Genomic DNA, 26,103 nt, shown 5'->3' on the forward strand with positions numbered 1-26,103 from the left:
ATGAATTTAGAGCTGATGGAATCACATCCTTAAATTTAGCTACAGCACTATCAGACAGACATCTTGTATAGAAATTTTTGCCCAGTGGCGTGTAGTTCAGCAATACAAACTCAAAAGTTATCAAACAGTGGTTGGATAAAGAGGGATTCTGTGGGAACACTATTAAATGTTCAATTTCAATACCATACACCAAAACAAGGTCGAGGGTGTGGTTAAAACAGTGAGTCGGTTCATGAACACTCTGAGAGAAGCCAATGGAATCTAACAGAGAGATAAACGCAGTACTAAAGCTGTCATTCTCAACGTCCACATGAATATTAAAATCCCATACAATAATAACTTTGTCCGTTTTAAGGACTAAAGTTGACAAAAACTCAAATGCAAATTCAGATAAGAATTCAGAGTACGGGCCAGGTGCTCGGTACACTATAACGAAAAGAATTGGTTGCAGTGATTTCCAACTTGGGTGCGAAAGACTAAGAACAAGGCTTTTAAATGAGTTATAGTTTAGTTTAGGTTTAGAGCTGATTAGTAGGCTAGAGTCGAAGATAGCTGCAACTCCACCTCCTCGGGCTGTGCCTCAAGGAATGTGAGTATTAATATGACTGGGAGGGGTGGATTCATTTAGGCTAACATATTCTCCATCACCCAGCCAGGTTTCAGTAAGACAAAATAAATCAATATCATAATCTGATATTAGTTCATTTAGGGAGAAAGAGATCTGATGTTTCCACATTTAATTTTTTTTTTTAGTTTGCACTATTGCTCTTGTGGTTTTAATTTTTATGAGGTTTTTATGCACAGCTCCTCTTCTGTTTACCTTTGATTTAAATAATTTCGATGGTCGGGGGGCAGACACCTTCACTATAGGATTTTCACTAAGTAACTCCTGAAATGGAGGAACAGAGAAGTGTGTTAGACTGCGACTCTGCGTAGGGTTTTGGGTGGGTAACTGCTGAATTAGAAGGGCAGAGAAGTGTGTTAGACTGCGACTCTGCCTCCTGGTCTCAACTCTGGGTTGTCATGGATTTGGTCCACTAATATATTTTGGCCAGATTTCTAGAAATGAGAGCTGCTCCTTCCCAAGTGGGATGGATGCCGTCTCTCCGAATCAGACCAGGTCTTCCCCAGAAGGTCTGCCAATGATCTACAAAGCCCACATCGTTTGCTGGACACCACCTCGACAACCAGCGGCGGAATGACGACATGCGGCTATACATGTCATCACTGGTCAAATTTGGCAGGGGTCCAGAGAAAACTACGGTGTCTGACATTGTTTTTAACTCAGGCTGTTCCGCACCGACTACCGGGGACTGGCTAGCTACAGTAGCTAAAGACTGATCTACCAAGGTGCGGAGCCAGACTTCTAAATCACTGAGCCTCGCCTCCATGTCTAAAAATAAACTACACTTGTTACACGTACCATTACTGCTAAAGGAGGCAGAGGAGTAACTGAACATCTGACACACTGAGCAGGAGAAAGTAGGAGAGAGAGATGGAGAAGGAGAAGCCATCGCTAGCTGCTAAGCTAAAGTCGCTAACGGCTAAGCTAAAGTACTGTAGCTACAACTATGAGATTGAACATCAGTCACGAGGAAAGAACTGTGAGTGCTTAGGCAAAATTACTGTAAGAATAAGTGTTTAGCGGACAGTTGGCCGCTGTAATCTAACAAATGTAACTGGTATTTAGCGAGAGCAGCACAACACGGTACCAACAAACAAGCACCGGAAACGGAAATGAGTCGACACGCTTACCTCAGTACGTCAGCAATGTCCGTCCGTCAACATGAAGCGTGAAGTCTACTGTCGTGGGCTCATACACAGTTTCTGTGAGGAGGGGTGTGTAAGATTGCCTGGTTAGCAACCTGGCTAACGGCAGCTGGCTCACACAGTGTGGGAAATGTGTGCTTGGTGTGGCTGGTTCGACTGAGACAGGCACAGACAGCGTTTGTTCAGCCACTTCCACAAAAGGAGCAACAACATTGAACACACAGGTTTTTCCAACTTATAGCTTACCTGTCGACGAGGGTGGGCCAGCTGCAAGCAGTCGACGCGGTTGGGCCAGCAGCAATCAATCCGGTTGCTAGATGTCATTAGCCACAAATAATGTGGAGTATCGTGGTCTCCCTGATCGGCTGATCCAGAGGCAGATCGCATGTCAGCTACAGGTTAGATTCCTGTTAGCTCAACGTTAGCCTGACGTTAGCATCCTGGTAGGCTAATGATCGCTTGCCCCGGGAACATAGCAACGTCGAGGCCGGCATCACTGGAGGTTGGGACTGGGGAAACGGGGAGCTGCTGGGGGACTCCCACTCTTCCGGTAACAGGTTGAGGGCCTCGTCCAGAGAGTGGGTGGACCATCACACCTCCACGTCCTTACTGGCAAAATGATTCGCACGGCGGATCTGGTGCTGCATCTCTTCAGGGGAGAGAAGGGCGCAGACCAAGCATCATGACCTGGGATTGAGCCCTCGGCCGATGTTCCACGATCCCACCCCGCTCAGGCCGACTTGCTGGAAGGAATTGTTCTTCTTTTTTAACTGTAAATCTTCTGTTCTTTAAACAGCTCAGTGCTGAAGAAAAATGGGAGCCGAAGGCCAGGTCTCAGTGTTGTATATATACAAGGATGTGGACATAGGAGAGGCCCACACTGTGGGTGGGCGTAGACAACTTTTCTCAGTGCCGTGCAGGCGCGCGGAGGGGTAAACCCAATAACGATAGCCTTAGAGGGTGAAGCCTATACTAAATAGAACACCATAGTCTGTGAAGTGAAGCCCAGCTGTCTCTGCATGTCTCACTCACTGCTGCGCTTTGGGGGCGTGGTCAAAGTGTGCACACTGGCAAAAACTCTGCACCACGATTTACATCTCCCCTTTACCTTTTTGTAGAAATGTTCAAGACAACTGCTGCTTACGGTCACTCTACATCGATTTTAAGAAAGACCTAGGCTGGAGGTGGATCCATGAGCCAAAAGGCTATGAGGCCAACTTCTGTGCCGGGGCCTGTCCATATCTGTGGAGCGCCGACACCCAGCATTCCAAGGTACAGTATGAGGGACAGGGTCCAAGATTAAACAATCTATGTGATCTGAGTTAGCAAGTTCATCAATGTGAGGGTTATGTTTTGTTCTACCTTACTTTAGTTCATATTTTCTTTATAGAATGGGTCCAATTCTTGTGTTCCAGGTATTAGGCCTGTATAACACCATCAACCCTGAAGCATCAGCATCTCCCTGCTGTGTCTCCCAGGACCTGGAGCCTCTCACCATCCTCTACTACATCGGCAAGTCCCCCAAAATAGAGCAGCTCTCCAATATGAAGGTCAAGTCCTGCAAGTGCAGCTAGAGGCCCTTACAAGCCAGCACCAACACTCTCTCTCCGTCCTTTACACAAACACACACACATATGCCCACTGCAATTACATACATACATTCAAACCACAACTGTACTTTCTCTTACATGTGCTATTATACTTCATACATAGTCAGGAGTGGTATGAGGTACAGAACAATTCAATGCTTGTTCAATGACCAGTGCTGTCATGATACATGACTTTGATACCAATGCTCAGTACCATAGGTACAGGGTTACACTGCAGAATTTGGTTTAAAATGCCTAACGACAAGCACATTGTGTACAGAGATTTTCATGTTGAGTTTGGGTTGCAGTTTGCCTGTAGTTTGTTGTGTAATTCTTGGCAAGCATCAGGAGCTGTTGGCTATCCAATGTCAACATGCAAAACCCAGAGCAGGTTGCCTACCATGATTTTGCTGTGACGTTAACTTACAAATCTGATCTGAATGGACTATAGGAAATAATGCAAATGACGTTGCATGCAGCCAGGTTGTATTAGCAGTGTACAAAATTCTTACTGCCCAGAAAACAACAGGGAAAAAGACACCTCTCACTACAAAAAATGTTTTATATTTAATTATTATTCTCTGGCAACTGAAAACCACGAAACAACATACATATTTTCAAATATAAGGACAAGGATTTCAATATCAATGTTGTCTTTAAGTGAAAATGTCCCATTTTTGGCTCCTGGCAACAGTCTATAAACCAGATGAAACAGGCAGGGTGGGGCGGCTGTGGCTCAGGAGGTAGAGCGGGTTGGCCGTTAATCGGAAGGTCAGCGGTTCAATCCCTGTTTCCCCCTGGTTGCGTGTTGGAGGTTCCTTGGGCAAGATACTGAACCGCCAGTGTATGAGTGAGTGTGAATGTTAGTTTCTGTTTGAGCACTTAGGCTCAGTGTATGAATGTGTATGACTGGTGAATGCAGATGTAGTGTAAAAGCGCTTTGAGTGGTCGAAAAGACTAGAAAGGCGCTATACAAATACGGAGCATTAGAATGGGATCCATGTCATTATGAACTGGCTGATGCCAAGCCAACAGCATAGTTTACAAAAAACTGCTGGTCATTTAGAAACAGTTCACATGCAATTGTTTTCAACTGTAAAATGTCCTGCTTAGTACATATCAGGGCCACAATTAGAAGACATTGAATGTTCATAAAATAATATTTAGCATTGGTATCAAAGTCATGACAAAATTTTGATTATTGTGATCCCACTGCACAGTACATATACGTAAAAACAAATACATACACATACAATGACACAGATGTGGCTTTTGTACAGGTATGTCCTTTTTGCATTTTGAAGACCCTGTCAACATGCATCACTCACACAATTGTCACACCGAGACACGAAAGTAAGGCAAACACTGGAAGTATAAGTTATAAGTGTGCATGTGTGAAATAAGTCCTGAAAATAACACAGCCCCACCCCTGACATCTACCCACACTTCACCTGAGGCCTCCACAGCTTTCACAGTCACACATCCTCATTTCTGTGTTGGTCTTTGTTTGTTATCCTTTGTCATTCTCTAAACCTTTTCATTGTTTTGCTATTTAAGATGTTCATGGTTAAGCATCCTGCAAATTTTGACCCAGGTAGAGAAGTGGATACTATCAACCTCGCACTGATGATATATAATATCTACTCTATTTTGTAGTTTACAGATGTTAATATATTCATTTTGATAACTGCATGAAAAAGCCACCACAAGAACAAAACAAAAACATCACCTTAAAGGATTTCCGCTCTATTATAGTGGTCTTATTTTTGTAGCTGGCCATCATTTGTATTAAATTTTAGAAAGCAGTAAAACCTGAATTTCTGTGTTTGTTATTAATAACACATAATTACTGAACATCAATTATGGGACATAAACTTGCTCAACAGTATGTTGTATGCTTCATTCGTTATATCTAGATAAGAACAGTACATTTTAAAGAAAATAATGTTTATTTAATATTTACGTTTTTACATCAGCACCTGAGGTCAGTCGCGTTCAGGCAGGGCAAAACTGCGTAGACAGCAGAGATTATACCTAAAAAGTGGATTGATAGAAGAGAGCATGGAGGGTATCATGGATAAAGGAATAACGGATAGTTACAATGACATGCAAGTAAACATTTTTGTGGGCTCTAGGCTCACAATTTCTTTTTATTCTATTATATCATGAAGGGTTAGATGCTCATAGCAAGTGTTCTAGTAGCAGATACTTTTAGAATGTAGATGACAAACCCCTAGAAACATTTGAAACAGATGAAAGAATCCCTCTGCTAGAGAGATTACATTGCCTTACAGAAGCTAGTGAAACAATGGTTATTGGAAGCGAGTCAAGTATATAGCTCGCTTACATTGTATTAAGTTCATACAGTTTACAGACCCCTTCAATTTTGACCCAGGGCTGGACGATTAATTGAAAAGTAATCAAAACCAAAATTCAGAGCCTCTTACTGATGTAATTTTACCATGCCAGTTATTTCAGTTATTTATAAATATTTTCCCTGCAGTGTGTGTTCATGTACTTTCCTTTTAAAAACATACTACTGCGTGTGACCCATCCAGTCCTGCTGAGCTTCCAGTTTCAGAGTTCCAGAGTCTGAAGCTCAGGCAGAGGTTAGCTGGCACTAACTGCCTTCACTTTCCAGCAGTTGGGGAAACAACAGACATCCATTTTATTATCGGACACACTGTGACCTACACTGTAAATTTACTACCAGACTGACAACAAACTTGCTTGCTTTAACCGTCATTTTCTCCTGTCAGGAAACGCCAGTCAGCAACAATATGTAAAATAGCCGCACAAGTACAATGTTGTTGTAACCAAAAGATAAGTACGAAAATTAGACCCAACTTTGTCCCATTTAGTATATACTGGCTGTGCTAAGCAGTGATTGCTGTTGAACAATTAGAGACTTTCCACACATAGAGAAAACTCAAAGAAATGATGCCATTTTATAAGCTTAAGAATTATCTGCCACAGATTCAGTCCACACTAGTTTTGAACAGTCTGCGTTCAGAGAAAGAAGATGTTGTGGGTTTTTTTAGGTGATGATGGAGCTGTGTTTGGGAAAAAAGCTGTTGGCAATTAGTGTGATGAAAAAACAGAATGTGTTAATGAAGTGTGACCTTCAAAAAATGCTCTTAGAGCCAAAAATATTACAAAATCTATCCAACCAGTAACAGCTCTGTAGTAATGTTTTGTAGTGTCATCAGTGTATTGTCTGCTGCAACATAAAAGTTTTATTTCACCCACAAACTTGCAAAAGCTGTCTGTCATCTTTGTATTTCTTTATAAAAACAAATTGCACTGATGCTGTTTTAATTTTACTATTATAATACCTAGTTTTATTAGTCAGGGCCCCCACCCTTATCAAATGAGGAGTGTTGATGTAGGTGACCAGACCCCAGCCTCTTTGGGCATTTAGTACGATGATGATGATGATGATGATGATGATGATGATGATGCTGATGATAAAACCCACTATGCTGTAACACAGTACTGCTGTGGTGATCTAGTGTTAAATAAATTATTTAAATTTCAAAGTAACTCCATGTTATGAGTGTTCTTTCTGATTTGCTTGTGATATTTAAATCAGGTTGCTGCAGCATGTTTCTTTTTTATTTTATTTATATAGCACCAATTCAGAACAGAAGTTTCAGTTTTATCTGAGTTAAACATTAGAAAATTACAGGTCATCCAGGTTTTAACATCCTGAAGGCACATTTGAAGTTTAGCTAACTGATGACTTTCATCTGGCTTGATCGATACATATGTCCGAGGCACCTATCTGTACATATCCTGTGAGTTTTGTGATGATTGGCCCTACAGTTGCTGATTTATGTTCATTTATGTCCAGAGCCACGCCCCTTTCAAAGTTCATTGGTCCATATCTTGAAAGGTAATTGAGATATTGACATGCTTTATACAACTTTTAATAGGCTTGATCCAATGATGATTCACTGAAAATTTGGTTGCAATCAGAGCTATGGTTTAGGAGGAGATGTCAAAAATGTGATTTTCATAGCGGGAAAATTTTATAGTCGGACCTTAATGGTGCCAGAGGCTTTTTTGTAGAACACATTAAGCTGCACCTGTGTGAGAAATTTTAAGTCAATCGGACTTACGGTGTAAGGGGCATGGCCTTTCAAAGTTTGCATTTTTAAGCCTTATTTACAGCGCCACCATGTGGCCGATTGAGTTCATATTTCTACGGAAGCTGATGCACACCATTTCCAGTTATTCCCGCAAGTTTCATGTATCTAGCTCATTCCATCTCACGGGAATTTGAGCCAGCGCGGCAGACAACAAATAATAATTATAGTATATATATAATAATAAAGTTCTACCGCTATGCGGTATGAACCCTAATTAATATGGTACTATAAAGAGCGGGTTTGCGTCTCTCCTTGAGCAGTAGTCTTTGTTGGTTTATTTCAGGATTTTAAAACTTAAACTTTGTTGCAGTATCACACACATCTGGGGCAAGTAGTGGGCTGCTGTGTGTGAGAGAAAGTGTTGACCATGTAATGAGCAATGAATTGTGATTAAACTTTATAATTTTTAATGTGTTTCTTCTCAAATTGCATGCTTTTATTTTGTAGTTTTTGCGTGTATTTCCTGTCCTGACCAGGCTGACAGTGGAGGTGGCCTGACAGAAGAGGTCTGCAGCGGAAGTGGCCTGTTTATGCAGCAATGGTTTATCAAAGAATGGCTAAAAGGCATTTTGTAATAAATAATATGTTCTGTATCACTTTGTGTTGTGTCCGTTTCCTCTTTCCGTTCAGAAGAAAACTCATGATTGTGTTACAGTATCATTTGTAAATGCTTTGTAAGGCATAGATAGTCCTCACTTTAGATGAGCTCACACAAAGTACTTACTAACAACTAGTAAATGCTTTGTAACTACCTGAATTAAACAAATGTTTAGAGAAGATCTATTGCCGTTAAATTTCTTTTGTAAATGGTTAATGAGGCATAGACTGTCCTCACTTTATATGAGCTCACTCAAAATACTTTACTCTTACCATTAGTAACTACCACAATTAATCATGAATTGCAGTATTATTAAGACATATATATTAAAACATCTATGAACACGCACTATTAGACGTGTCAAGTTAGCGGTTGATCAAAGCACTGGGGGGACGGAGAGGGGGAGTAAGATTGGTGTCCTTCAACAGACCATCCAAGCAACCTTTGCTGGTCCCATCACAGCAGATCTCTGGAAGCGCAGATCTTGGAGTTTTGATGAGGAGTTCAGAGAAACGGTACGGTGAGGTTTTTACCCAGTCACGTTAGCTGGGGCATCTTTCGGGTAGTCTTCGGTTGTAGCATCCTTTGGGCTTTGCCACTAGTAGATTTATGAGTTATGCTGAGATTATTTATATTCTTTCTCAGGAAAGTATCAAAAAACAGACAGTTATGTAATAATTTTTTTAACTTTCCAAATGATCTTATGAACCATTAACAACTCATATATAAATGGTTTGTCATTAAAACAATACTTCGTTTATAAACAGTGAATCGATGTATGAAAGTATGAAAATACAATTATTAAGCACATTATAGATGAGCTTATTAATAAAGAATATGTATAACTATGTTTATAAAGGGTCCAAAGTGTGCCAAGAAAATATCCCCCACATCATCACACCACCACCTCTAGCCTGAAACCGCTGATACAAGGCAGGATAGATCCATGCTTTTATGTTGTTTACGCCAAATTCTGACCCTACTATCTGAATGTCGCAGCTGAAATCAAGACTCATCAGACCAGGCAACGTTTTTCCAATCTTCTATTGCCCAGTTTTGGTGAGCCTGTGCGAATTGTAGCCTCAGTTTCCTGTTCTTAGCTGACAGGAGTGGCACCCAGTGTGGTCTTCTGCTACTGTAGCCCATCTGCTTCAAGGTTTGGTGTGTTGACCTTGTTGTGCTGTTGTTTGGGATTTTTATTATCAATATATAATTACCAAAGTATTACTATTGGTAGAAAAATGTGTATGAAGTGGTGTTATTGCATTTTTTGGATGTGAGATGAACTGTTGTGGTGAGGTACAAGTTGGTAGTGCAACTGTAACTGACTTCACTGTAATGAACCAAACGGGGATGGCATATTATGGCCACAGGGGGGCACTACAGTCCTACAAATACTTGACCATCACACCTTTACGCTGCCTTTAATAATTCAGTTTTAACTCAAACTCAAACTGATTATTCTTATCTGGGAAAACAAACAACAAAGTGAGTGATCAATTATCACATATATTTAATGGGGTACAACAGTGAAATCACAAACAGTAATTGATACTGATATTTGAGAATACAAAGCTCAGTTTAATGCTAATCTATTTAATGATTCTTTAGAGGTGACTGGACAAATCAAGCAACTACCCATACAGACAATGGGAAGGTGTGACATTTCAGGGTCCCCGGAGTGGCATTTCTATGTCAGAGGTGTCATGGCTACCGGCTACAGGTATGCTGGAAGCTGCAGCATCATGCATTTCCAAAACATCAAAATCCTAAAGGATGCAGTAAATGTTACATCATACAAGTCCATGTTGAAATCATGGAAATCCTGCTCTCTGTATTGGGGCTGAGTTTAAACACACATGGAGCAAGGTCACAACAGCAGAGCAGAGAGCCACAGTGGAGACAACAAAGTGAACCAGGTGAAGTGAAAATGACTCCCAATATTACTCAAATTGACGACAACTACGCTTGTTAATTTAAGTAAGTGCAATGTAACCTTTCTGGGAACTCACTCAAATGACCACCTGTGGGTCCCCAGAGCAGGGACTTACTACATTGAAAACATTAACATCAATGAAGCTGTCAAGAAACTCAATGGTGGTGGTTCGCTTTTCTTATTTCCTCAGTGTAATTAATGTAACATTAATCTTAATTCATTTAATGATCCTTGTGTTTATTGTTGGACAGGAGAGGAGTGGAGACAGCAGCAGAGCAGAGAATAGTAAAATAAGTTTTTTGAAGCTGAATAAGCAGTATCATCATGTCTGTCATCAAGAAAATAATCAGTAGATCTAGACAACCTTTGAAATTTTAAATACATTTAGTAAAAGATGAGAAAAATGTATAAGAACTTGAATGTAAAAACCTCACTACTGATTATCATAAGTGACCCCACCCCCCGATGCCAAACAGACCTACACAATATGCATTTGATCTTGTGATGCGTCCCCTGCTGGTTACACTTCCTTAGTAGAAGTGCTGGGCATTCGGTGAGACTTGGAGGGTACAGATTCTTCAAAAACATCGTCCTCCATGCATTCTTCTATGGGCTTCATCTTTGAGGAGGTCTTGATCCCAGGTGATTTTTCTAGAAGCACAAAAATATTACAACTGAATCAATTAGATGATTGTTTTAGGTTGTTTTAATATTGTTTTGCTTAATATGCACTCAGGGATGAAAAAAGATGATGCCATTTTGGCTATATGGGGGTGCTCAATGTCTGATTTTACATAGAACCACAGCCTATTATGATATACATTTCAAAATATAATGCTGCAAATAAAAATGTGAAAATAGAGAAGTTTTTAATAAATCTTTTTATTGTTTGTGAATAAATCCAAAATTCTAACCATATGCCTTGAGGAAAGTGGGGTCAGTGTGCATGTGTGCAGTGTGCATATGTAGTGTGTGTGTGTGGTAGAAGAGGTAGAGAGACAGGGCAACAGCTGCGCCAAGAGCAAAGCTGCTGTGTACCACCCCTCCACTCACACACACACATAAGACGACAATGAGTCGACTCTAGACAAGAAATCCGGGGCAGACTGGCAATTCAATTAAATTTTATTTATATAGCACCAAATCACAACAACAGTTATCTCACAGCGCTTTTCATAAAAGAGCAGGTCTAGACTGTACTCTGTGATGATATTTACAGAAGCCCAACAATTCCCACCAAGAGCAAGTGCTTGGTGACAGAGGCAAGGAAAAACTTCCTTTTAAGAAGCAGAAACCTCGAGCAGAACCATGGCTCAGGGTGGGCGGCCATCTGCTTCAACCGGTTGGGGGTGAGGGAGGGGAGCTGCAGCAATGTGCAGTATGAAAAAAATATGGTGTTTTTTAAAAATTAAACCATTTAAATCTGTTCTGGTACAACCCCTAAATAGGATTTTGAACCTGAAGATGAGCTTAATACCACCTCTTTAAACCTTTGAGGTAATAAGCAACATGTATGATACAGGGGTAAATCGGGGCGAAAGTAACAAAGCGATTTCCTCAGAGCCCTGACTGCATTTGCAGTCCAAGCTATGACAGCCCCTTCAGCATGCAACCCTTGATGGAGCTGCCAAATATCGCATGATTTTGACGAAAGTAACACTTGTTACTTTTGTCCCGTTAAACCTGATGTGTTGGAAACCTGAGGTGTTTCTTTTGTCACATTATTAAGTCTTCTCCTTGCATTAGGAGAGGAAGCTGCATGCTTATATTAAGAGAGCGGCTGATATTTATTTTGGCCTGTCTCCTAAGGAGGTCAGTGTAGTAGGTGTTGGTAAAAAGCACTCAAAAAGCAGATCACTCATACTGTTCTTACTAAAACAATTTTAAATTAATTTGAAATTTGTATAGGGCTATTCTGTAAATAGCTTTTTAATTTTTATCTTAATTTTATTGTTTATTTTCATTTTTGTCCTGTCTTTCTAAATTATGTTTCACTTTTTCACAGTTTCTGAAACTGCTACAACATGCAAATATCCCCAGTGCAGGATCAGTAAAGTCTTATTTTATTTTAATCATGTCAGGTTCATATACAATGTCCATCTTTCCATTTTCCCCCTGTTTTAGGTGCACACATTTGCATATTTATAATATATCCTTAATATTATATGAAATATTCTAAACAATTTTAAGTTTGGGCTGTCAGGTTACTTTTGAAACAGAATATTTAAAATAAAAATGTAATACATTTTTTTTTTTTAAGATAAAGAACAAAAGATGTTTGCAGTTACACATTAACACGGTCACAGTCATGTTTATATATTAAAGGGTGGTAACACAAAAAATCTAGCTTGTATTGTTGTGTTACTTTTGTCCCAGCTGACGGGGTCGAAAGTAACAGTGTGTTATGTTTAAAGTGAAACTATACGGAAGTCGTTCTACATTTGTAAAAAATACCACCTGATATTGATAGACCACACCTGTGAGTTAGTGACCACAGCTAAAATATATCTCTGTCTGAAACATCCATCCATCCATCCATCTTCATCTGCTTATCAGGGGTCAGGTCGCGGGGCTGGGTTTTTCTGAAAAATTTCGCCCCTGCTCTCCACTACCATCAAAAAATGTTAATGATGTCATAATCACTTTACATTTTCTACATTTACTTGTATTACTATGAACATGTCGGATCATTGTAAGTTATGGGTTTAGATTAGGGAAATCAACAAATGGAATAATCTACCATAAACTGCACTCTAAAAACTAATTCAGGGGAATTTTAGTCATTACTTAAATATTGTATATTGTTGTGAAATAAAAAATCAAGTTCTGAGATACTGTTCGACTTTTTACTTGTATTTGTTATTTTATTGAGCTTGGACGACAAACAAATTATGCCTATTGATTCAGTATACTATCATGACATTTTCAGTTAAGTTACAATTTGTTGACGTTTAAATGGCCCACAGTTTCCCTCTCTTGCATGTGCGGGCATGTTGGCAGATGAGTGACCACAGGGCCACAGCTGAAACTCATTGAAGCGTAATGTGTTGAATGGTAAGTCATTTTATGCTTAATTACACATATTTGCATTTGCTCAGGATTCTGTTGGTGATAGCCTACTGTAACCAAATACCGAAATCTGGAAGTCCTTACTCTGAAATTTGAGCAGTGTTGATAGTACAGTCTGTGTGCCGAGGTAAAGTTAGCTAGTAGCTGTAGCCTGTCACTGATTGAGTAGGTTTAAATGCGAGAATAATAGGTGGCCAGGCAGCCATGGAAAACGTTTTGGCAAGCTAAGTTAATATGGGATTAGCCATTAGCCACCGCTCCGGTTAGCATGTAGGCTAGCTACGTTTATAAACTACAAGTAGCTAGACATGATTAGACTATGATTCAGATGAGAAGAAATACTAAAGATAACTCGATAACACACAACTTAACTCTTGCAGAGATCAACTTAATAATTACGTTCATGTTACTTAGAAATGTGTTTTATGTGGCCAAAAAGCTTCTTCACCTAACTTCAAACATTATGTTGGATCAACTTAAATACTTGCATTCATGTTGACAATTAAGTTCATGTAACTTAGAAATGTGTTTTATTGTGGCCTAAAAGTTAATTCACCATACTCAAAACATTGCTTTGAATTAATGTAATTCAGCCAGCAGTCTTAACTTAAAAATTCTAGTGGAAAACGTTAACTTTTTTTGTTACATTAAACAGGAACCACATTAAAACATCTTGTTGGGTAATAATTTGACCTACGGAGCGATGATCCAGCAGATCCTCCTCGTAGGATCTGGTTAAGGACATCATCAGAGTCGCCTGCCATGCTGTTCCTCATCTGCATCATAGACAGTTGAGAGCACAGGTTGGGCTGACGGTCTATCTTCTTCACCGCCTAAGACACATCCATCATCAACATCATCGACACCATCAGTACAATAAGCATTGTTGTAGTTTTTTAGTTTAGTATGATGTTGATGTGTTTATTATTCCAGTGTTTGTGCTTTTAAAACCTTTTTATTATAGCTGGACCCACCTTGTCACTGAGTGTGGGGTCATTCAGAGAGTACAGTTTGTTGGTGATGTCTTTGCCAATGAGGTACCTGAACACCTCACTAAGGAAAGTATCTGACTCCAGGAAGTAGGTAAGCCTCTCTCGAGACCAGCACAGGAACTTACAATTCTCCTCTGCCATGATGGTCACCTGTCAAACAAACACAACATGTTTTTAAAGAAATTGTGAGCTATCCATGAAACAGTCCCATTATTCATGTCACCACTGCAGTCATTAAGGTTTTTATTTATTTTTAGACGTATTTAACCTTTTTAGATTTTGAATCATTTGGGCAATTAAGCAGTGATGGCCCAAATGGGTTTGTTAATTTATTTTATCTGATTTTCTTATTACCTGGAACTTCTCTCCTCTGTGCATCTCAGTGGACCTGAACTCTGGAGAGTCAATGAATGAATTTGTATAGATGTTATGGAGGAAATGGCCTCTGTATGATACCTTTAACCTGTCACACAGAAAATTTCAAAGTCAAAACTCTAATAATTATTAACATAAAACATGCAAGTGATTTTAAGCCTTAAGTTCCCATAATAATATAATAATTAATTTGTGTGGTTTTAAAACAATCCTCCCAGGTACAAGGCAGTGTGACAGGAGCTATAGACAGACAGGGAGACAGCTTCACACAACATGCTGGAAACTCAGATACTGCACCGTTACAGCAACGTTAATATTATATCAGCTTGAGGTTGAACTAATCCATGCTCGTTACATGATAACGTTACATTTACTGCATTTATCAAATTTTTCTATATTATGTGGGTCACGTAAATTAAGACTAAGATGGTGGAGAAGCTCTGTACCTGAGTATCGGTAAAATGACATCTAAATTGAACGTACGAAGCAAACAGTGGAAGATCCGAGCTAATGTTGTCTGCTCCTGCCTGTCATAACCCGGTTTTGAGGTCATGAGAAATAGGGAGATGGATACTGAGGACTGCCAAAACTCATAGTGAGCGCAACAAGCTGGAGGACCGCCGAGTCGTTTTCAGTTGGCAGAAGCGTAGCTCTGCTGCTGGGCGCATGACGTAAGTGCGAGATCGCATTGCAGCGGCCGCAGCTCGAAAAAAACTGCCTTTACATGAACGTCTATAAGAGAGATCTGGGCGATTTACAACCAGCCTGAAATCGCACCAAAAGAGGAGGGACTCCACGGAACACGACTTGACACTGATTGGACAGCGATATTCAGAGACAAACTGTCAGATAGAAGTGTGGTAGAAAGTGTGAGAAAAATCTCCTGCCTTTTTCCCAGCTAGGCGGTACATCGCCCAGTCGCCCTAATGAACATGCCGCCCCTGGACATCAGTGGTGTAAATGTGGATGAGTTAATAGTGTGAAGGTTGAGTGTTGATTAGTGGAAACAAAACATAATTTAACCAATGGGTTAAAGTGGGAATAGATCAGAAAGAGCACGAGAGCAAAAGGGCCAGAGTATTTATCTTCACAGAGTGTCTGGGCCAGGTGTTCCCAATCTGGCCTACGGGCACTGATAACTTCAGGGACAAAAGAGAAAACAGTAAACTGCCCATCACCATACAGTTCTACTTCGCATAGGCTTTGCCCTCTAAGGGTATCGCTATTGGGTTTATCCCTATACAGGGCTGGACTGGTAATCTGGCATACCGAGCAAATGCCCGGTGGGCCGATGCATCTTTGGGGTCGATGTAACATAAATTCTGTATTTATGTAATTGTTTTTTAAAAATGGGCCAACTGGGTAATTTTCTAAACTGACACTGGGCTGGCCCAATCACATCTCTTACTAGCCCCCACCCCTCTTTGTTCTCTGTTTCTTGTGTTACGCCTGCCCCCCCCCCCCAAAAAAAATCTTCAGAAGGCTGCCGCCAAATCCGCAAAAACAACCGATATGATTGCTACCAGGGCTGCAGTAGCTTAAACATCAGCTGCAGTACCCGACGTAGAGCAGGCACAGGCACTTGAAGGAGTAAAAGAGAGCCGTGGACGCTGTGTTAGCAAGTCACAAAGTGACAGGGCGGAGTGAGAAAGTGAGCAGGAGGAGAGTGGAGGTGAAGCGTTAAGCATGGAGTAGCTCAACCTGTAGGGAGGGAGCTGGGAGGAGGGTCATTAACACTTGGGACACTGGGGACATGTAGCCACCACTTTTTGAAAGCATTGGTTAAAGATGTTCTGAAAAATAGCTCGCACCAAGTTAATTAACAAATAAAAATTCTATTAAAGGTTTATTGCACAATAAGCCTGCAGTGCAATATAAATAAAGAAGACAACTGTGTTGTTTAAAAAAAGCAACTTAAGCTAAAAAAGCCACTGATTACTGCATTGTATACTATTATATTTTTATATTCTGAATTGTCACCTGCCACCTGAATTTTGTGCTCCCCTGGTGCAGAAAATGTCTCCAAAATGCAGGAAATTAAGTGTTTAATGCTCAAAATCTTCTAGGGGAGGACCCCCAGACCCTCCTGTCAACTATTCCGTTGATACATCTTTTTTCTAAATAGTAGGCCTATTAAAATATATTCTTGTCTTGTTGTCATAGCCCCAGTCTTTTACAATGTTACAATGGGCTAAGTGTTTCACACCCCTAATCTGATCCCTTAAATGGAAGGATGGTGTAGTGGTGAGGGGTGTCTGACTGATTTTGGTGGGCCGCCTGGGCAAAAAATGCCAGGGCCAATTTTTTGTCCAAGTCTAGCCCTGCCCCTATGTGTGCATGCGCAGCACTGAAAAAACCTTTGTCTACGCCTACCCACAGTATGGGCCTCTATTACATCGTCACCTTGTGTACAACCTGGCCATCGGCTCCCATTTTTCTTCAGCACTTAGCTTGTCTAAAAAGCAGAAGATTACTAGCAGATCATGTCTTCAAGCAGACCGGCTAGAGCGGCATCTAAGAATTGCTCAACCGACAGGAAACTGTAAACCTTTCCCCCTCTTGCTCATTCATCTGTCACCGTTGAGTGGGCTGACTCCGTTCCACTTCATGTTTGGACTTCCATGCAGCTCATTTGTCCTCCCAACTGTAGCCGCGGGGGACTCTCCCAGGCAACCCCGGATATGGCCCCATTGTCTGGCCCGGAGCCTTCCTCTGGCAGCGAGGTGAGGCTAATGTTAAGCTAAAAGGCAGCTAATGTCAGGCTAACATTGAGCTAACAGGGAGCTAACGTGTAGCTAGCAGGAGCCCAACATTAACACACAGTCTGCCCGTGGATCAGCTAACCCCGTGTGCCACGTTGTTCGACATCAGCTGCGACTAACAACATCTAGCAACCGGATTGTTTGCTGCTGGTCTGACCCTTGTCACTCAGAGCAAGCGACTGGTATGCTATGGGTTGGGAATGTGTGTGATAACGTTGTTGCTCTTTGTGTGTAAGCTGTTTTGTAAAAAATGCTCTGTGGCTGCCGCTAACATGCAGAAGCGGCGTTTGTTGGCCGTTCCTCTGTCTGGCCTACTGGCGGGACCCTCTCTCTGTCGGTCGGGGTTCTGTTGGGCAGGGTCACATCCCACTAGGGCTGAAATGATTCATCGATTGAATAGATAAAATCAATTCATAAAATGCTTCATTTAATCCATGTAACTATACAGCACAGTGTTTCGCAGGGACATTTATTACTGTCGCACATTGCGTTTACGCTGTGAAGTGATTATAATGGAGCTGTTTGCAAAGTGGAGGAAGAGAGAGAAAACAGCGAGGGACAAAAAAGAAAGTGTCCAAAGTATGGGATTATTTCAAGCTAAAGAAAACAACAACTCTGTAATGTTACCGTCCGTCCACCGTAATACGAAACTTTTGTTGCCTCGGCAACAGCACGACGGCGCCTTATCAGAAAGCAGCCGGTGTTCTGCCAGCTGACCACAGACAAGGTAACAGTAACAGCAACTTTAGCATTTAACGGAAATCATGATTGATTGTTTAGTTGAAGCCAAAGTAAGCCGCAGTCCTCAGCTGAAAATGTGCACACGTGCGTTTGTTTTCCTTTTTATAACCTCACAGTCAACAGTTAACTGGGTGTTGGGGGGCTGCACCTTTTAACGCCCCTCCAGCTCTCTGTAGCTAAGACAATCCCTGCTACCCTGGGGCGGCTGTGGTGCAGGAGGTAGAGCAGGTTGGCCGTTAATCGGAAGGTCAGCGGTTCAATAGCTAGCTTCCCCTAGTTGTATGTCGATGTGTCGGGCAAGATACTGAACCCCGAATTGCCCCTGGCGGCTGTTCCGCCAGTGTATGAGTGAGTGTGAATGTTAGTTTCTGTTTCAGTCCTTAGGCTCAGTGTATGGATGTAGTGTAAAAGCGCTTTGAGTGGTCAAAAAGACTAGAAAGGCACTATACAAATACAGAGCATTTGCTACCTGCGTGTACTAATCCATCCTTTCACCCAGATTCTTTGTCTTTATAATTGCCATCTTTATAATAACAAACAACAACTGTTTCGTGTGCAGGATCACTCATTTCCCGTTTCACATTTCACGTGTGTTGATAAAAGTGTTTGGAAACCAGCGTTGGGTGCCATAGCTGTTGTCAGCTCCTGTAGTGTGTGCGACCACTGATCAGTCAAGTAGTGTGAACGCCACAACGACTTCAAGACTGCCGTCATGTTACGGCAAGTTGAACTGCACGGCCATCGGCCGACGCTGAAAGTCGTGTAGTCTGCACGAGCCTGTAGTATAACTTGTATAGCATTCGAGTGATGTTTGTGATTGTAAAGCAGCTGTATGGTTGTTGGTCTGATGTTTACTGTATGACACCCTATGAATTTCCAAAAGGACTAATAAATATCTATCACCAATAAACGTGCACAGCTGATCCTGTTACCGGGGGTGGGGGTGCCGCCGCTGCCACCAAGCAAAAGTACTTCTTAAATGACGCATCGATGAATCGTTAAAAAATAATATATAGAAGCTTCGAATACTAAAATCATCGTTAGCTGCAGCCCTACATCCCACATCTCATATGTCTTCACAGACGCCTCCCTGCTGGGGATGGGGTGGGACGGGGAGGGACGTGCCTCTCCCAGGTGGTGGGTGGCCTGTGGCGGACTCACATGCCTCTCCACATAAATGTGCTAGAGCTCCTCACGGTGCTGAAGGTGGTCCAGCACTTTGCCCCTCTACTGCAGGCACCGACAACAAGGCCACAGCGGCCTACATAAACTGCCAGGGCGAGGTGCTCAACACACCCTCTAGTGAAGCGTTTCCTGAAGGGGGTGCGGAGGCATAGGCCTGTGTCACGGCTTGCTGCTCCGCAGCGGGACTTGGCGCTGGTTTTACACGCATTGAACAAAGCCTTTGGAAATAGCGGACCTGAAGTTCCTTTTGGCCAAGGGTGCCTTGCTCTTGGCTGTGCGCCATCGATGCGCATACGTCATCACAAATGCCACAAGGCTGCGGGGGACTGGGTGGCTTATTATGTTGGTTTTTGGCAGGTGGGTCTGTGCTTGGTGGTACCTTATGGGCCCAGTGAGGCGTTGACTCATTCTGCTTTGCCTCAAACCCATACTGACAGGTATTGATATTTTTAAATGTTCAAAAACAGACAAAAACAAATATGTAGTGAGAGTAAATCCTCGCATTGGAGAACAACAGATTGGCATTTCTGATTGATAATTAATTAAATGATTAATCAATTATCAAATCTGCTGACGATTCATTTTCTGCGGATTGTCTTATTGATTAATTGACTAGTCATTTCGGCACCACAATATTAATAACATTAAGACAAAAAGACTTATATTTTAGGGCCTTCAGTGAACAATGATTAATCACTGAGACATATCTATCATATAGAAAGTGGACAACACAGAACAACAGCTGCAATAGCACATACTTTCCTTTGAGGAGAATGCTGAGACGTTCGTCCACAGAGGTCTTGTCCTCTGCAGCGTACACCTGGCCTTTCTTCAGTGTTTGGATGGTGCAGAACTGTCCTGTGAGCCTCTGAAACAGAGCCTCCTGTACATGGAGAGGCTCAAACATCCGCTTGTAGACTGACCGCAGCTCCCTGTCGATCTTAATCTGACAGAGCAGAGCCACAGCCTTTATTCAGCTTTTTAATGAAAATCAACATGGAAAGCAAACTTAAGTCATGCTGCTGTGGTTGATGGGAAAACACATTCAAATAGTTGGTGAATTGGTAAAGGAGCAGTAACTGAGGTCTCCTGTCTCATTGTCAGAAGTCCTGGTCTGATTCTACCCATGAGGGTAAGGCCCCTTAATTTTACTAAATCCCCCAGTGGCACCCATGGATTTTATCTACATTTCATTACCATAAAGTAACCCAGGAGGATTTGCTGCTTCCTGCCCAAGACAGGACTCAAAAGCGCAACACTGAACCTGACTATAAATAAAAACTGTTTCCCAAAACCTGCGGCCATTTTTTCAATTTGGTGAAACACTCAAATGGCCTTAATGTAACGGGACTATCAGAATGTGAATGAGGACATAATAATGTAGAACTCACCGGCCTACGCTTGTACAGGAGGAAGAACAAGTGCATGAAGTTGACCACCAGAAATACCATGTTCCAAACCATTACATCCAGGTTGCACCTGTACAGAGTCGCCCATACAATGAAGAGACCACATCCTGTCAAGGTTAAAGACACAGAACAGTGGAGTTAGGAGAAGTCTAGACACTGAATGTCAACACTTGATTCACTTCTGACCAATGGGAAGTAGCTTTCTATAATTTGTTCACATGAAATCTGTAGAGTTAAAAGAATTTGTTCGAATGACTTCAACCTAAATGTTTGTAAACTTCTTTTAACTGTACATACTAAAAGGCAATAGAATAAAATACAATGAGTACACTGACAACAAATTGAAATTTAGTTTGAGCAAAGTTTTTTTGTCTTGTATTATTGTATTAATATAAATATGACCCCTCTAAAAGTAACTTTAAAAAGATGTTTTTAAAGTTACCTTTCAAGATTAACTACGGTAGATCTGTTAGTTTATTGCTCCTCTTTCTTTTTTTCTTGTAAAACCCTCTGAGAATAACTTGCCAAGGGCAATATAAATAAATGAACTAAAATTACAACCACATTACACATAAATCCTGCCACTTCCTGTCCCCACTCTCCTTCCAAGCAGAAGATAAACATGTTGGAAGTGCTTTTTCCATCCACCATACTCTCTTTCCTTTATCTGGATCGTCAGAGCCTTTTAAGGCCTCTTTGTGGTGGACTGTTTTTAAAAAATCCAAACCTTCCCACCGTTAACAAAACTAAACCAAATCCTTAACAGGCTTGTGGTAATAACTTACAGATGGTTTGACGTACAGGGAACTTTTGACCAGAGTAAAGATCTGTTGAGGCTTTGATAAATTTAGTTTTCAGTAATATTCCCAGCTACAGTATTATCTTAGGAATGCAGTCAGCAGGGGGTGCTGTGGACAGACCTGTCATCAGGAAAAGGCGCAGCAGGATCATGTGCAGCCCCATGGTAGTGGGGATTACAAGGCCCAGTAGCAGGGACAGGTTCCCCAGATGGAAGAGGAGTTGGTGGACCTGCTCCCACTCCTGGCACGAGGTGGCATTGGGTTCCACAGCCAGGACTCCTGGATTGGCCGAGAAGGAGGGCGATGTGTTGAAGAGAGTGGCAGGTAGTTCTGGGGTAGACATGCTGCAGCAGGGTCACCTTGAAGACTAGGGAAAGGTTGGAGAAAGTGTGAGTGGGAGATGATGAATTGCTTAGGAAACATGCTGGTCATGGTGAACTTCTGCTCATTTTTGAAAATACCATATAGTTTATTTGTTTGCTCTAACAAACATGTTTGAAAGGAAATGTATGTGTATTTACATATAACTTATGATTTTCTATTGTGCCTACAGTTCTTCTTACTTGACATGTTTCCTATTTTATGTGACTTAAAGCAGTCTTCATTGACGTTTTTGGCCAATTGGGGACAGAAAAACAAGTTTTAAAAAACACAACTGGCAACTGTTGCCAATTATGGCAACAGTTGCTGATTCACATTCAGCAGCAGGAGAAACATTATCATTCATTTGGAGTTGTGTTTGTGTCCACCTGATGAATATATAAGTCCAGTATGGACTCTCTTTTTAGTAGGTTTGGTAAATTAATAAATATCCAGCTGTTTAGTTGCAAATTGGTGCATAATGTTTGGCGGTTGCAAATATTTGCTGCTTTCATGCAATGTCAGCAGAAGACAAATAATGAGAACATCTTTCCATTATTATTCCAACCTGAATGTTAACAAATTATTCCTTGATGGTTACCCAGTAGCACTGCAGTCACACCATATAATTAAGCAGAATATGTTGGCAAAATGTTTATTGTAATAAATATTTAAAAACATTATCATATAAAATATTTTGATTAGTGCAGCTTTAAATAGTCTCTCTGCCTAAAACAATTGCTGTGTTTTGTAAGAACACACAAAAGTCAACTCGTGGCCAAACAAAAGATGTCTCTGTCTATGGAACATTTGACATTTGCATCAAAAAGAAACACATTTTCTTCAAGAGCACCAGCATTTGTTTGTTAAGTACATCTTAAGTTTCAGCCACTAGACAACCAATCTTTTTATGGACAAGAACTAAACTTTCTGGACTGTATTAATTAATTTTTGTTGGTTTTCTTTATTTTTAATTATACTTACTTCATTTTGTTGACTTTGCTTCTTTCATTTTTATGGATCATATATTCATTGATTCATTTTATATGTCAATGTGTTTTGTGTCTGATCCTGCACATATATGAATATACATTCAATTACATTTCTAAACAGTACTGTAGGCTTTTGGCAAAAAAACTTTTGAATATTATATAAAAAAATATTTGGTTGTGTATGTTCTACTCAAAGAAGTACATTTGCTCACAGAATAATGATAAATTGTGTTGAAAATGTTAGATTTTTTATTTCCAGCTATATACGACATAATAGTATCCCACTTTGACAGTATCAGCTGCTGTGTTTTTTCGGTCTCAGGCGATGTGCTCTAGCACTGGGAGGGCATGTAAAAATAGATGTGGGGATACGCATGCTGTCTCATCACAGAGGAATTTCTCTCAGCTACAACTTTCTAACTGGTTGTCGAAGTACCGAAAGGAAAATGTCTCATTACTTACCGATTCAGCAGCAGCCCGTGGAATGCGAGTCTGTACAGCATAGAAGGAGGAATGATTTCTATGAAAGACTTGAGACACTGCTGGTGACTGCCGGCTGGACCCTTAGATGGGGGGCTGCACAATATATGCTGAACATTCCACACAGCTGACAGGGAGAGACTAAAATGGGCAAGAAGGCGATAACAGTGCACTGCAGTGACCAAGGGCTCAAACAGGGGGTGACAGTGTACGTTATCTGGTATGTGGAAATAGTGGAAAGAGTCTACTGGCAAATCTGTCAATTTAATGATCTGCCAGTAAATCATTAGAGGCATCTTTTGAAGTTATTTTCCCCAGTGAATTTGTAGAAATTGGCTGAATTAACCCACTAACCTAATTTTAATTAAATTTGTGGTAACTTCAGATAGATATGCAAGCTAATCAATTGCACTGTTGGTTATATTATCTTCTTTGAATTTTTTTCATTCATTAAGAAAATGTTTTGAAGTTGTGCTGGGATCTGATTAATTGTAAAGAAGAAGAAGACATACTTTATTTATCTACAGTATGTATATACAGGTGCTGGTCATATAATTAGAATATCATCAAAAGGTTGATTTATTTCAGTAATTCCATTCAAAAAGTGAAACCTGTATAATGTATATATTCATTCCACACAGACTGATATATTTCAAGTGTTCATTCCTTTTAATTTTGATGATTATAACTGACAACTAATGAAAATCCCAAAATCAGTATCTCAGAAAATTAGAATATTACTTAAGACCATTACAAAAAGCCTGGACTTGGCACCTGCACACAGTGCCAAAGCTACCAGTAGCTGGTTGAAGGACCAACCACCGTTATAGTCCACTGGAGAGGCAATAGCAAGACAACCCCCAAAAATGGAATGGCTTTGTAGGTGGTGGCCACAGAGAGTTGCTCTCTCCTTATCTTTCCTGACTGATTGTTCTCTAGTTTTGTATGTTGCTAGTGTCCTTGTCACTTCTGGTAGCATGAGGCGGTACCTGCATCCCATTCAGGTTGCACAGGTAGTCCAGCTACTCCAGGATGGCACATCCATACGTGCTGTCACAAGAAGGTTTGCTGTGTCTCCCAGGATACAGGCCTTTACAAGAGGAGAGCTGGACAGGGCCATAGAAGAGCATCAACCCAGCAGCAGAACTGGTATCTGCTCATTTGTGTGAGGAGAAACATGAGGAGCACTGCCAGAGCCCTACAAAATGACCTCCATCTTGCTTCTGGTGTGCATGTTTCTGTCGCACACACAGTGATTTCAGACTAGACTTCAGACTCGTCCTCAAAAGACTTCAGACTTGACTCGGACTCGAGGTGCAGGACTCATGAACAATGTTTTTAGGAAACGTCTGATGAGCTTGCTGTGATCCCCTCCCTCCGTTACCTATAACCTGCCTATGTAACACGTAGTATCTGCTGTGCGCGGCCACACGTGAGAGAGGACAACAGACCCTGGCAGCTGCTCTGCCATTTATCATAAACTTTGGCTTTAAAACTTCATACAACAAGGCCCAAACAAAAGAAGCGCTGAACGCAAAATAGGTTAGTAACCTGAGGTTAGTAAACGTGTTTAGCTCAGCACTGGTCATCTAACGTTAGCTTGCTTCTTACTTTAGCAACAACCTACAGGAAGTTAACTGAACTTTCGTTCATTATGGAAAGATAAATGACTGTTTGTTTACTTGCCATACTTGTGGTGATTGATTAATGTAATCATTTGCGTCCCGCTGGCTGCCATTATGTTAATTAATAAAAAACAGGTTACAGGTTTATTGTTGATCACTACAGTTTTATTTATTTAAAACGTTACACTGGTTTGAGAGTCTGGGGGATGTGTTGACTTACAGTAATTTATAAGCTGTCAGTTGTAGACGCATTGTTAGGCTACATGGTTGTGCTTGGTGAAAAACAGGTTAGAGGTTTATTGTTGATCATGTAATGTTACAGTTTTATTTAGTTAACGTTATACTGGGTTTGAGAGTCTGTGGGGGTGTGCTGACTTACAGCCACAAGTGACTTGAGACTTGACTTGGACTCTAGCTCAAAGACTTGTGAGCATCTCTGCTGTGGTCACAGTCCATGACTGTGCAGCTCGATTGGCATTTGCCAGAGATAAGATAAGAGCTAAGATAAGAGCAGGATCACACAGAGCACAAGTGACACACGTGAAAGAGCCTGGAGACACCGTGGTAAACGTTATGCTGCCAGCATGAACAGTTTGGCGGTGGGTCAGTGATGGTCTTGGAAGGCATGTCCTTGGAGAGACACAAAGACCTCCACTTGCTAGCTATTGGTACTCTCACTGCTGTTAGGTACCGGGATTAAATCCCCAGAGCCATTGTCAGAACAATGCCTGGCCTCACAAGTGATTGTGCCTCCAAAATAAAAGCGTGAGAAAGTTTTTTGCAGCAGTAATTCATGTTGAGTTTATTGAGAGCTTTTACTTTGAAAGGTTCTGAAGGAAATACGGCCCTGCGATGGATTGGCGACCTGTCCAGGGTGTACCCCGCCTTTCACACGATGTCAGCTGGGATTGGCTCCAGCCCCCCGTGACATTCGAAAGAGTCTCTGGCTTACTTGGCACACCTCTGTAAAAGCCGTCAGTAAACGTGTCATTGGAATCCCCTGAATTTCAATCCAATTCAATTCAGTTTTATTTATATAGCGCCAAATCACAGCAACAGTTATCTCACAGCACTTTTCATAAAAGAGCAGGTCGAGACCGTACTCTATGATGCTATTTACAGAAGCCCAACAATTCCCACCAAGAGCAAGCACTAGGCGACAGAGGCAAGGAAAAACTTCCTTTTAAGAGGCAGAAACCTCGAGCAGAACCATGGCTCAGGGTGGGCGGCCATCTGCCTCAACCGGTTGGGGGTGAAGGGGAGAGAGAG

General features: G+C 41.2%; 2 protein-coding genes across 2 annotated transcripts in view; one reads left to right on the top strand and one right to left on the bottom strand.

Moving 5' to 3' along the window:
- The window catches only part of tgfb2 (transforming growth factor, beta 2), an 89,754-nt gene extending 85,560 nt beyond the window's left edge, over window positions 1–4,194 (top strand). The window contains exons 6-7 of the mRNA XM_046045806.1: window positions 2,889–3,042; window positions 3,186–4,194. Of these exons, the coding sequence (XP_045901762.1) occupies window positions 2,889–3,042; window positions 3,186–3,344 (313 nt within the window). The 3' untranslated portion in view covers window positions 3,345–4,194. The remainder of the gene's footprint in view (window positions 1–2,888; window positions 3,043–3,185) is intronic.
- Window positions 4,195–9,604: 5,410 nt separating this feature from the next.
- On the bottom strand, window positions 9,605–23,349 carry bves (blood vessel epicardial substance). Its single transcript, XM_046045805.1, has 8 exons — window positions 23,192–23,349; window positions 21,498–21,744; window positions 20,560–20,684; window positions 19,927–20,114; window positions 14,460–14,568; window positions 14,088–14,255; window positions 13,811–13,946; window positions 9,605–10,695 (listed from the first exon to the last, which is right to left on the bottom strand). The coding sequence occupies exons 2-8, from the start codon at window positions 21,718–21,720 to the stop codon at window positions 10,565–10,567; spliced, it is 1,080 nt and encodes a 359-aa protein (XP_045901761.1). The 5' UTR covers window positions 21,721–21,744; window positions 23,192–23,349; the 3' UTR covers window positions 9,605–10,564.
- Window positions 23,350–26,103: the final 2,754 nt, after the last annotated feature.

The sequence above is a fragment of the Micropterus dolomieu genome, linkage group LG03, assembly GCF_021292245.1.
Source record: "Micropterus dolomieu isolate WLL.071019.BEF.003 ecotype Adirondacks linkage group LG03, ASM2129224v1, whole genome shotgun sequence".
NCBI lineage: Eukaryota > Metazoa > Chordata > Actinopteri > Centrarchiformes > Centrarchidae > Micropterus > Micropterus dolomieu.

What these genes read in the sequence shown, in the direction of transcription:
- bves (XM_046045805.1), bottom strand. Translation starts at nt 21,720, where the DNA reads ATGTCTACCCCAGAACTACCTGCCACTCTCTTCAACACATCGCCCTCC. An exon ending in GCGCCTTTTCCTGATGACAG is followed by an intron (nt 20,685 to 21,497) that starts GTCTGTCCACAG and finishes TAACCTTGACAG; the next exon opens with GATGTGGTCTCTTCATTGTA. An exon ending in ATCTGCTGGATCATCGCTCC is followed by an intron (nt 10,696 to 13,810) that starts GTAGGTCAAATT and finishes TTGTGCTTCTAG; the next exon opens with AAAAATCACCTGGGATCAAG.